Here is a 12,416-nt window from a genome sequence, read left to right on the forward strand (position 1 = left end):
CCATCTCTGTCTTCCGCCTGTCATTACTCTTCATTTCGCTAACCGCAGACGATGCCACATTTTGAAGGCGATATCGATAAAGCGGCGATGCAGGAATCGAGCTCGCCTCAATCGTCGTCGCCCGTGGTTCATGATTTGGAACCAGGACCAGCTGCTGCGCCTTGTGCTATCACCGCTCATGGAGTCCCCAACTTGAATGAAATGTTTGACAATGACGACGGCCAATTTGAATTTGCAGAGCTTACTGAGGAAGAAATACAGTGAGTAAACTTGACTCTTTAAGAGGACGGATAGTTGACTTTCTGAAGAGCTGCGATCTCCGTTCCTGAATTGGCACCGTCAGTGAATATATCGCCGCCCAGTGCCATCCATTCATCAGGTCAACACACAACTCCAGAACTAATGGAAATATTTTACCAACGCTTGTTTCCCTTCAAAGATGTATTCCAATGGCTCAACCACTCTCCCTCACCCACAACCTCCTTCACAAACCGGGAAATCGCGTTCACGCTCCAGAACGACGTGTACCTCCGGTATCAGTCTTTTCCAACCTACGACGCCATGAAAAAAGAGGTTATCAGACTCAATCCTTCTCGTTTCGAAGTTGGACCAGTCTACTCCGCAAATCCTCGTGATCGCAAAATTGTGCGAAAGGCCGCATTCAGACCGTTAGAAAAGGAACTTGTGTTCGATATAGACATGACTGATTATGATGAAATTCGCACGTGTTGCTCCGGTACCAAGGTTTGCAGCAAGTGCTGGAATTTCATCACCGTGGCGATTAAGGTCTTAGACGTTGCATTGCGGGATGATTTCGGTTTTAAGCATATTTTGTGGGTATTTTCCGGCCGCCGTGGTGCGCACGCTTGGGTTTGCGACAGGAGAGCTAGAGAGCTCGATGATGCGAAGAGACGAGCTGTTGCGTCGTATTTGGAGATAGTGAGAGGTGGTGCGCAGACTACAAAGAAGGTCAATTTGAAGCGGCCACTGCATCCTTTGGTAACGTAAGTAGCGATGTTGAAGGTTAGTACTGTCGCTGACGATGTGTCTAGTCGGAGCTTGAACATTCTCCGAGACAGTTTTTCATCTGCCATTCTTGTTGACCAGGATCCATGGAGAGCGCCAGAACAAGAGGACAAGCTGTTGAAGCTACTTCCGGACAAAGTACTTAACCAGGAATTGAAGAAAACGTGGGAAGCATTGCCAGATCAGTCTAGTACCACCAAATGGGCTTATATCGATAGCTTGGCCAAACAAGGCGTCTCAAAGGTGTGTGATATCCGTTTCTCTACTTTCATTTTGCTAACGATGAGCCAGTCTCTCAACGCCAAAGAATTGATGGAAGCTAAGCAAGACGTTGTCTTGGAATACTTGTACCCTCGCCTTGACGCTGAGGTCTCCAAACATTTAAATCATTTGCTAAAGTCGCCATTCTGTATTCATCCCGGCACTGGCCGCGTTTGTGTGCCTATCAACTCTGCGCGGCCGGAGACATTTGACCCCGTGGACGTTCCTACCGTCTCACAGCTCATCGATGAAATCGACGAATATGACGCCACACACAAAGCGAGTGAATCTTCAGAAAAGCTGGCTGGTGAGTTTGACTTGCTTGGTGTGATATATATATATACATATTAATGTGCTGCAGATTACGAGAAGACTTCGCTGAAACCATATGTCGAGTATTTCCATCGATTCGTGTCAGATCTCATGAAAGAAGAAATGAAAGAGAAACGACAGTGGGATCAGGAAAATGGGGAATCTTTAAATTTTTAATCGTTGGTATTCAGGCATGCAAATTTTAATAGTTATATTACATGAGTACTGTACAGGACATCAAGTTATTTGTTCACCCTAGACAAATAATATCATGAACATCCCTCATCTACTACCTCCGTTGAAGTTTCATCATCATGCTCGTCTTCCGCGTCACTTCTGGAATCTTCCTTTTGCAAACTACTTTGTCGTTTCCGCTTCTGTCGGGCACTTTCGAATCCTTCCTGCTTCCGAGGCGGAATCACGAGCTCAAACGCTGTCTTCCAGTCACGAAACTCGATCCACTTCAGCATGATTTCGACAACATGGTTCGTTGTCAAGACCTTTCTTCCTGAAATTTTGATGAATTCTGAAATTGGCAGCTTTGCGGTTTTAATCTTTTGACTATTCGCTTTGTTGAGACAGAGACTCTGTGAAAATACATTAGCTCGCTACCATTCGCAATCAAAACGATCATACCTTATATCTTCCTTTATCGACAATGCCACCGACAATATAGACCTTGTTATCCTCCAGCACGGTAAGAGTTTCGTCCGAGTCTGACGACAGATAAATAATCTGACTTCGCTCCTCGTCTGATTCTGGTACTTCGTATTCCGTCGGCGAAAATGATATTCCTTTCCAATGCTTATATTGCTGCTTTAATGCAGAGTCGAATCTTTCTAGCAAGCGGCCGTTGAATGAAGTTATTCGCATATTGACCGGAACAACAGCGCGTCGATTTTCGGAGTAACATCGTGTGATCTGTGAAGAGAGAGACAGATTTTCCTGTTTGTCAAATTGTTAGCGTCTGAAGAACGCGCCATCAGGCTGTTGGGGACACCTTTTCAGTCATCAAATCGTCGAATCCACAATCAATCAAAATCGTAATCGGCGCCCGCACCGCCATATCATTCCTACCCCTCTTCACCACATCCGCGGACCCCGCCCCCACAATATTACCCTCCATCTTCTCATTTGTTTCATCGTCACTGCGATCCGGCTGTGATGATTGCCGCTCCATCTTCTCAATCTTCTTCTGCTTCTTCTTTTCTTTCTTGTACTTATTCCGCGCGTCTTTTTGCTCTAACCATTTCTGCTTCTTTTGATCCCGCTTCCATGCGTTGCGCGACATGCCTTCAGGTAATGGCGGCCGGTGCAGACGAGATGTAGGCGCGACCGTTGACGATTCCCTCTCGGGAGTTGTTAAGTCTCGCCGGTCCACTGCTTCGCCTGTCATGGCTGTCCTAATGGCACTGGGCCTATAATTGTAAGAATACTTCAACTGTCGTCCCCGGCTCAGCGTACAAACGATATGGTTCTGCACTGTCCTGCACTTTGGTGAAATAATCTCAGCAGTAAAATATTTGAGTAGCATAATTACAGAATAAAGTTTACTTACCTCTAAGCCGCACACAATTTCAGCTCGTGACAATTACGGTGACAATGCTGGCAAACTTCATGTTCGACCGTTCTTGCCAGTCACCTGATTCAACTGCTGCGTAAATCTCGTGCCCATGATTGGCTAGTGTAGTGTTACTGCGCTAAAACGTTGACAACTTTAAGCAATCGAATTTATATCCCAAATACATGACTGCCCGTGTTTACAGCTTCAAGATTAATTCACTCCGGGTTATTTAGATATTAGAATGGTCACTTCACAGGATCTCCCGCCAAAGGGTGGGTATGACGCCATTCAGTGGAAGGTATGTCCGTATCGTCAAATCGGTTGTTCTCGCAACCGTTGGGATTTCATACTACGACGATGAGATATGAATTAAGAAAAATTGGGATTAAAATGCTAATTGAGTGGAAATAATAGCGCAATCTTCCATCTCGGGGATTCCGCCCTTCGATTTATCTTGGTATTATGGGCGCAATAAGTGTATTCGGTTTCTGGCGACTTTCAATCGCTATGCGCGTGGCTCGGTACGTCCACCTGTTTTTCAAATTCTTTTAATTCCACTATCAATCAAAAATGGCAAATTGCGCAAATTTTGGGTGCTAATGTGTATATCGCGAGCAGAGAAGAAAAGCGGGAAAAGACATGGGCGAGAATACATATTCTCCCCGCTTTACAAGCCGAAGCAGACCGCGACACTGTCAGACGATATTACGCTACTTTGGAGAGAGAGAAGGCGATTATGAAAGATCATCCTGACTGGGTTGATGGCAAACCTGTTTACCATGACGGAAGGTACGCTTTCAGTTTGATTTATTGAGGGTTGGTGAGGGATTGTTCTGACTGGATATAGCTTGCATTCGCCTACGTTTGTTATCCTAGAGGACACTAAGAGCGCTCGCTAAATAGTACGATCGACCATTACAAATAAATACTCATCCAATTTGTTATATACTGGGGCGCGTATAGACCACGAAGGCATCAGTTCACAGTCACAACACAGTAAAGTCTGAAAAGGCATGTACCGTTAGAGGAAATGTTAGATGTCGTTATATAGCAGCGGCATCGTGAAATTTTTGTAATGAAGCAATTAACATTTTATTATGATTCTGATTGATGATAATGCGTGATAACCAACCTTAAATACCCATCAGCCCGCCGACATACTCCTAGTGATTCCTGACCAAACACCATCCGCAGGTGGAACATAATACCAAAACCGACGGGACAAGATCAATTACTTAACAAAAAAACACACGAAAGCGCCACCAATCTAACTCTACGAACAGATGGCACAAAAGTCACCATAAGAATTCTTTTCCGGCTTCATTATCTGAGCCCCTCTAATCCCAATTATCTTGATGGTCTGCTTACCACCATCATGCCACCATCGGAGAATTTGGTTGGGTCTATCGAGCTCCCAACGTCCCGACGAGACTTCGACTTGAAGGTCTCCATTCGGATAATGAAAATCCGGAACATGAATCTCCGACGGTACAAGTTTGGACGCGACTTCCTCATCCGCATAGAGTTCCATACTGAACACTGCATTGTTTATATCAAATCCGTATTCCTGAGGAACACCGACCGTAACAAGTGGGAACGGACGACTAAATGCTTCTATCGCTCGCGATCCCACTGTATCTGTGATCTGCGATTCGTCTGAAAATGAATACCGCTTTCCCGCAATTAAACTAGAATCGGACCTGGCGAGCGAATACGAATATTGTGAGCCACTGATTCTGTGCTTAACATCAGATGGACTCCAGAGGCTGAGATCCTCACCGTTCCAATGGTCACCCCATTTGTGAGAGTTGCAGGAGGAGTACACCCAGTAAGTATGATGCAGTTTCGCGCCTTCCAAAGCATATATATTGGCATCTAGTGCTCGAATTTGGACCGTGTAATCACCGTCGACATAGGCTTTCTTTTCATTCATGTCGTAAGGAATGCCTATCTCGCTCATCAGGCAAGGGACACCAATACCGAAACTTTCGACCCCTTCATGTTTCAAACTTTTCAACTGGTCACGAAGACAGTTCCTGATAGAGGTCTCGCCAAATCTGAGCGCAAACAAGGGGCTCCAGTATTTACCTCTCAACACGCCAATGACGTCGACGTTCCAGAATCTACTCCAGTGCTTGCGGATAAGCGTCAGCCCGTCGTAAAAGTGAGGAGTAAACACCATGCGAGATCTCAATGCACCAAGTTCCACAAAATTAGGCGGCACAGCCATAACCGGAGTCTGGCAAAACAACATTGTCTCCGAACGAATCGATCGGATAGTGTCGGCAAATTTATTCCAGTGGTCAATGAAGTACGTCTCTGTCCAGGACTCGCCGTCAAGTCGCGTGCCATCTGGAGCATCTAGAAAGTAATCGGGACGTAAGATACTATCGGTTTCCAGATCCCACACGCCGTGCTGCGCCCAGACACACTCGCCAAGCTTCCACTCAGGATCGCGCTTCCATCCGTACCGCGAATCGTCATAATCTTTGGGAAGCCATGCTGAATATCCCTCAACATTAACGATCTGAGTGCCAACCTTAAAAGCTCCAAGTAACCCGAAATCGTAAACTGCGATATCAAGCGTTCGACCGGCGCCTAACAAAATGGCTTGGAATGGCGTAGGGGAGGTGTACTTCTGAAGTTTCTGGTACTCGGGATAAACTGTGAGATTTCTGTTTCCGAGAAAACCACGGAAAGGCTCGTTGATTGACTCCCACCCAAGAATGAAGTCGTCGCCCAAATCACCATCTTCATACACCTGCTGCGCAAAGTACTTAATAGCGTCAATGAAGTGACCCTGCAAATAATCCTGAATATTTTGTCCGTCAATTATGCATTTCGGAGCAAAATCCTTTCCGGCCCAAAACATTGTGAATATCGTAAGGCACGCAAGTCTGTCGTAATTAGTTGCCCAGGACATTCGTGGGAAAGTCGCAGGATCTGGCCAAGTATTTTGGACGATTGCTGCCTCTGTCTTTGCGAATGCTTTTGGATCCAATCCCGCAGCATACAAAGTCCACATAGGCGCACCGGACCCTCCAGAAAATCGACTCCACTAAACCGAGTTAGCGTCTCTGTCTATGAGTGTGTAGATAGCAGGCAAAGCATACCACATCCTGATGGGGATCCATAAACACGTAGAATCCACAGTCCTTTATTTTTCTCAAAAATGCAATCGTGCTCTGAATAAACACATCATCATAATGTCCACTAAATAATTAAGAACGAGAAGTTAGCATACGTCCTAAGCTCGAGAAGTCCACAACACGGCTTACGGTCCCGCATGCTCTAGTGCTTCCCAAGTATAAACATAGCGAATAACGTTAAATCCCCAGCTCTTTATCCTTGCAAGATGTACATCAGCCTCATTTAAAGGAAACGGACGTCCAACAAACGACACATTATCGCCATCGAAAAAGTTATCCGAAACATGCGATGGCGTCGGCGGACTAGCCGGCAGCTTAGAGTCGGCGGCGAGATTGATACCGCGTAGAGTAATGACTCGGTTCTCATTATCGCGGAAATTTCCGAACGAGTCAATCTCCACTTTAAACACCATATTTCCCTTCAGGATCCCGTTGTAAAGGCACGAATGTAAAATGGACAGGGTGAAGGGGGTGCGCCGATGTGGGAGTAGGACAGTTGGTTAACGGGTGCGAGTCAGGAGATATATCAGATTACTGGCCGGGGCTGTGAAGCGCAACCGAGATTAGATCACGAATACGAATCGATACCCGAGCATTATTTCCAGCCCCCCGCCCATTATGCAGGCTTGACTTTCTTGAGCCGCACAATCGAGTGCGCCACATCAGCCACTGTGGCATCCTGCAACGCCTCGATGTCTCAACCACTTAAATCTAGACTGATGCCTCGATATGATCCTATTCGGAGAGGAATTGTAATGCATTCCATTTAGATCATATAAATGCAATGTCCACAGTTAAGAAGTATCTTTCCACGGCGAAGATCGCGATAGACAAGAAGGATTTTGAAAACGGACGGGAACATTGCCTCTCTGCATTGGAGCAAGACCCGCAGTCATTCAATGCGTATGAAATTCGTTGTCGGCAGATTTTATTCATATCTAACATCTTTTGAGGTTGATTCTTTTGGGGTTTTGCGAAACTGGTCTGTCTTCTCTTAATGCAGCAGAGAAGGCCTATCTTGAAGCCACTGCGATCAAGCCGGAATCGTCATTTGGATGGCAAGGATTGCTGAATGTTTACGAGAAGGGCGAGCGAGTTCCTGAATATCTCGACGTTGTCAAAAGACTAATTACTATCTATAAAAATGAGTGAGTTAAGGCTTTGTCTAATTATCTATGAACTGGTGGTAACGTAACGATTTCAGAGACGACATTATTAGAGGTGCGTCTATGGCGGCCAAGATGCGTACTTTCGTATCAGACAAAGGATCCCGGCAAGACGTATGTGAAAAAAATGTAGATTTTTTCATATATTCATAGGTCAATCTAATGATGAATTCGGGTAGAAAATTGAAATGCTGAAATTCCTGCTGCCGGACACCACAGTCTTCTCATTCTTGGAAGACCAAATTCCCCATCCCGCTGAGACATTGCAAAACCTTACAGAGCTTATAGAGAGTCAAGAAAAAGAGACCATTCAGAATGCAATAAACAAGAATCGCAACAAGATAGGTGTGAATTATGCTGAGGTCGCGAGCAAGATAAAACTGAAGGTATATGAGTCTTCCGAGGTAAGTGACCGTGGCCCAATAGAGCATAAACTATTTCGTGCTGATCTTTCTATTGCAGTTGGAATATTACTATAGACAACTACTCAACTGGTCGGATTATGAGAACCAGCGCCGCGAAATCGAAGGGAAGCTATTAGAATTTCTGTACAACAAGCTATCGTCAGTTCCATTTGGATCCAAAGATCCAATTCGAGCAAAGATATTTGAGTTGGCGACTGGAATGCTGGTTGTCAAATCGCCCGTAGAACAGGCTTGGATTATCGCATTGGAATGGCAAGATTTGAGTGATCTGAGTCAACTTGACCACAATCGATTACGAGACTATATCGCTTTATTTCCGGACTCCGGTTTGTCAAAAGTCATCCAGGCATTTTTGAAGTCCGATATATCCCCATTTCAGCAGCCGTACACAACGGATAGCGAGAATGGAGAGGATTTTATCGTAAGCGAGACATGGGACGAAACAGAAATATTGGGAAATTTTATAGTATGACGTTTCCAGACACCCGAACATGTTGGAGAGCAGCTAAACACTGACTGTTTTTCAATAGGACGGATATGAAATGAGGCCAGATTCAGTACTAGCCAATAGGATACTTGGCCATTATTATATCCATCTGGGAGAGTACGAAAATGCTGCAGAGTTGGCCCTCGCTGGTCTAAAACTGCTGGATAGCTTATATAGGGAGACGGGACTTGATCTGCAGCTGTATGTGAACTCTAGGCAATGTGAGGTAAAGTAGCTGACTCTCTCTAATCGCTTTTTAGATACAAAGATGCGATTTCGGTCACCTTAGGCACTACATATATCTACTATCAGGCACCACGACATTTTAGCGAGGCTTTAGACATATTTAATGAGGTTCTGACCCACAGTCCGGCGAATAATCAAGCGTTAATTGGCAAGGCGTTGATATACGAAGAGAGCGGTAACGTGAAGGACTCGCTCAACCTACTTACTGGAATCGTCCAAGAGGATCCTGACAACATTCAGGCACTAGTGGAAGCGTCTTGGTGCCGCATACTACTCGGAGATCACATTGATGGACGGAATGGACTCGAAAAGTGCCTGAAGCTTATTACTAGAGATGATCCATCGTCACAGAATCTCCGCGCCAAAATTTGGTGGAGGATAGGCAAGAGCTTATGGGACGACCATGGTACTATATGTTTCTGTTTTGATACGCAAAGATTTCTAAATTCTAACTCGACTTAGTGAGCAAACGAGGCGATCGATCAGGCGCCTACAGTGCATTTATTACGAGTTTAAAATATAATCCGAATTATGCGGCTTCATACACAAGTCTCGGGATCTTTTACGCTGATGTTGAGCAAGATGAAGACCGAGCCGGCAAATGTTTCCATAAATCTTTCGAACTTGATGCGACTCAAGGTGAAGCCGCCCGGAGATTAGTCGAAACATTTGCCGATAGTCAAGAATGGGATTTGGTTGAAGTAATTGCTGCACGTTTTGCGGATGCGGAGAGAAAACGAAATGTCCCTGGCAAGGAAGCATCGTGGCCGTATCGAGTTCTTGGTGTTGCCTATGTGGTATGTCCTGAATTGATAGTGAGCTGTTCATAATTCAACTAAACATGATATTACTGTAGCAATCGCACGATCTGGTGAGGGCCATTCAGTCTTTCCAATCGGCTCTTCGCATTGACGACCAAGATGCCAATTCTTGGACTGGTCTAGGAGAAGCATATGCAGAATCTGGACGATACGTTGCCTCGTCGAAAGCATTTGCTAGAGCATGCAACATTGACCCTGGCAACTGGTACTCCAGATTCTTGCTTGGCATGGTGCATCGTCAAATCCTCAGCTACGATGAAGCGAAGAAGACATTTCGGTCAGTACTGGAGGTTCGTCCTGAAGAGGTAGTCGTGTTGGAACACCTGTGTGAGACGCTGGTGGCTTCAGCTCGCGATAATATCAACAGGAACTATTATGGACAAGCTATTGACGATGCAATTGAGGCACTGGATATGTCCGCGAAACTTGTAATTATACATCCGAATTCCTTCAACATGTGGAAAAACGTTGGAGATGCTATACAGGTCTTTTTGAAGATTAAATCGCAACTCGCTCGTCTACCAATTAAAGTTCTTACTGAGTTGTTTTCCGCAAATATTGAAAACAATGATGCTAGTGTTTTGGAGGCAGTCAATGAACTCGACCTCATATCGTTGAATGCCTTGACATTTCTGGACACGACAGATGTATATCTAATGGCGTCTCTTTTCCATCTCCTAGCATATAAGTTTTCGCTATTGTCAACATATAAAAATGTGCGAAGCCGCGGAGCTGGCTGGTTTAACATAGGATGTGCAGAGCTAAGAGTTTATCTACATATGGAACGGAACATCCGGTATCGTGATGCGGCGATCAACTGTTTCAAGCAAGCCATTAGGTTGGAGCCAAAGAATGCAGAGTTTTGGAATGCTTACGGAATCGCTACGGCTGATTATGTTCCTCTGGTATCCCAACACGCGTTTATTCGATCTCTTATTATAGATTATCGACAAGCTTCCACATGGGCTAACCTTGGTGTCCTGTACTTAACTCAAGGCGACATGGAACTCGCAAATTTAGCATTTAATCGAGCACAGTCGTCAGATCCCGATTTCCTTACATCCTGGATCGGTCAAGGTATCGTCGCCGCGGCTGTTGGAGAGGACGAGGAGGCCCGAGAATTATTTGAACATTCTTTTGCAATTTCCAATGGCAGCAGCGTAAGTGATTCTCCAAGTTTACTGACAGCACGATTCTCTAATCTCGAGTAGAAACTTGCCAAGCTACTTTACGCAGCGAGCGCATTCGCGCTCCTTGCTTCAAAATCACAGTCATTACTCACTCCTATTCATCTTGAGACTCCAATCTTCGCATTAGAGAAAGCTTTGCAGCTTGAACCGGACTTTGTTCCGGCCATGCACTATGACGGACTGATGCTGGAACGACAAGGAAACTATGAAATTGCCATTGACAGATTAAACAAGGCATCGGACATATTGGAACAGCAATATGAAGATCTGGAGTCTTTTGAACAGCTAAAGGAATTCGTATCAGTCAAGGCGCAACTGGCAAGGCTCTATCTCTCGCAGAAAAATTTCAATGCATCGCTTGAAACCTCGCTCACGGTCATAGATCTCTCCGAGGGCGAGGAGCGGTTACGACTGGCTCGTCTTTCTGCTCTGATTGCTGCAGGCTTATCGTACTACTCTCTGCGGGATTTCACGAACGCGTTGAAGATGTTTAGACTGGCGAGTGTGGATTCAGATAGGGATCCGGATATTACAGTGTTACTGTCACAGGCTCTTTATGCTCTTGGAGGTACTAACAGAGAGACTGCGCAAGATGAGCTCTTCCAGAATATTGAAGAGCATCCACAACATTTGAAATCCCTTTTGCTTCTCGGTACTATTGGGCTTGTTGATGAGAATGAGGAAGTTGTGGACGCCATTGAGGCTGAGATTAATGAATTCGCGATTGAGCAACGGATCAGCTCTAGCAATGACCGATCGATTGAGTTGCTGTTATCGGGGTTGGAGGGAAGTAGGACCGGCGAGCCATCACTTCGTCCGTGGCTGCAGTCATCCATGCTCAAGCCCTCAGACTTCAAGATCTGGAAGTATCTGGATAAGAAAATTGCCATTGAAACGGCATTGTTGGATCCTTCAATACCTGCTAAGGATTTGAGCGATACCTATGCATCTATTGGGAAATTCAACGATTCTCTGAAGGCAATCTTTATATCTCCGGGCAATAAGAATGCGTGGACTAGCCTTGATATGTGTATTTCCAGTGATAAGTTGGAGAGTGATTTTAAGTCGTTGCGGATCTAAAATTACTAGCATGCTTCTTGTACATACTTCTTACTTGTAATTCTCTGAATGTAGAATAATGCAGCATTGACCTGAAAGCGGGCTGGCAAAAAAATTGGCCTGCGCAATAGTTTCATAAGTCCCTATTAGGATTTATTCGATTGCTGCGCTGTACAAGACATATGAAACTAATATAAAATATACAAACACGAAACTGTTATCCAACTACCAAGCTATGTGCAATATGGTGCAAATATCAATTTTGCGCACTCGCCGCTGGTGACGCTCTAACCACGACGGATGGCAATTGTAGACGCATATGCATATTATTACAGCTAAGAATATTGAATCATGAATTTTAGTTATCCAGTTGCACAGTTGTGATATAATAGCTGTCAGTTGACACAGCGAGTCCCAGCCATATACACCAAGCAACCACGGTGTCCTCCAACAGATTCACCGCGGTTCTAGTCATTGCACTTTAGGCAGTATCCATAACGTCATCGTGATGCTCACAATTACCAGCTAGCTCATTGCACTCTGAATATCCTGGTATCAAATGTGCCAGGCGAATAAACCAACTTTTTCGAGGGACAGTAAACCGCTCAGTATGCCTTCGCGTATGTGCTCATAGTAGAATTATAACTTGACCCAATACCCAAAGCTGGACTTACGTATTTGTGTTCATGAGAGCATCACTTCCCTCAGAA

The 12,416-nt window shown here is 45.0% G+C and overlaps 5 protein-coding genes across 5 annotated transcripts; 3 read left to right on the forward strand and 2 right to left on the reverse strand.

The window, feature by feature from the left end:
* Positions 1-51: 51 nt before the first annotated feature.
* On the forward strand, positions 52-1,776 carry V1513DRAFT_457905 (uncharacterized protein; the record flags this gene model as incomplete). Its single annotated transcript, XM_066899654.1, has 5 exons — positions 52-260; positions 309-1,004; positions 1,053-1,269; positions 1,318-1,594; positions 1,649-1,776. 5 exons carry the CDS (start codon positions 52-54, stop codon positions 1,774-1,776), a joined length of 1,527 nt encoding a protein of 508 aa, XP_066754318.1.
* A 1-nt stretch (position 1,777) lies between these two features.
* On the reverse strand, positions 1,778-3,107 carry V1513DRAFT_442331 (guanine-1-methyltransferase-domain-containing protein). The gene is made up of 3 exons (XM_066897645.1): positions 2,600-3,107; positions 2,236-2,544; positions 1,778-2,186 (listed from the first exon to the last, which is right to left on the reverse strand). Exons 1-3 carry the CDS (start codon positions 2,993-2,995, stop codon positions 1,869-1,871), a joined length of 1,023 nt encoding a protein of 340 aa, XP_066754319.1. The 5' UTR covers positions 2,996-3,107; the 3' UTR covers positions 1,778-1,868.
* A 139-nt stretch (positions 3,108-3,246) lies between these two features.
* V1513DRAFT_442334 (GRIM-19) lies at positions 3,247-4,258 on the forward strand. Its single transcript, XM_066897646.1, has 4 exons — positions 3,247-3,461; positions 3,578-3,684; positions 3,782-3,952; positions 4,011-4,258. Exons 1-4 carry the CDS (start codon positions 3,405-3,407, stop codon positions 4,060-4,062), a joined length of 387 nt encoding a protein of 128 aa, XP_066754320.1. The 5' UTR covers positions 3,247-3,404; the 3' UTR covers positions 4,063-4,258.
* Positions 4,237-6,798, reverse strand: V1513DRAFT_398141 (glycoside hydrolase superfamily). Its single transcript, XM_066895428.1, has 3 exons — positions 6,442-6,798; positions 6,277-6,376; positions 4,237-6,221 (listed from the first exon to the last, which is right to left on the reverse strand). Exons 1-3 carry the CDS (start codon positions 6,723-6,725, stop codon positions 4,437-4,439), a joined length of 2,169 nt encoding a protein of 722 aa, XP_066754321.1. The 5' UTR covers positions 6,726-6,798; the 3' UTR covers positions 4,237-4,436.
* Positions 6,799-6,975: 177 nt separating this feature from the next.
* V1513DRAFT_398146 (uncharacterized protein) lies at positions 6,976-11,906 on the forward strand. Its single transcript, XM_066895429.1, has 10 exons — positions 6,976-7,215; positions 7,266-7,460; positions 7,517-7,592; positions 7,658-7,882; positions 7,941-8,369; positions 8,434-8,591; positions 8,651-9,042; positions 9,099-9,433; positions 9,493-10,617; positions 10,669-11,906. Exons 1-10 carry the CDS (start codon positions 7,097-7,099, stop codon positions 11,725-11,727), a joined length of 4,113 nt encoding a protein of 1,370 aa, XP_066754322.1. The 5' UTR covers positions 6,976-7,096; the 3' UTR covers positions 11,728-11,906.
* Positions 11,907-12,416: the final 510 nt, after the last annotated feature.

Source organism: Lipomyces chichibuensis (genome assembly GCF_038497645.1).
Source record: "Lipomyces chichibuensis strain CBS 12929 unplaced genomic scaffold V1513scaffold_10, whole genome shotgun sequence".
Lineage (NCBI taxonomy): Eukaryota > Fungi > Ascomycota > Lipomycetes > Lipomycetales > Lipomycetaceae > Lipomyces > Lipomyces chichibuensis.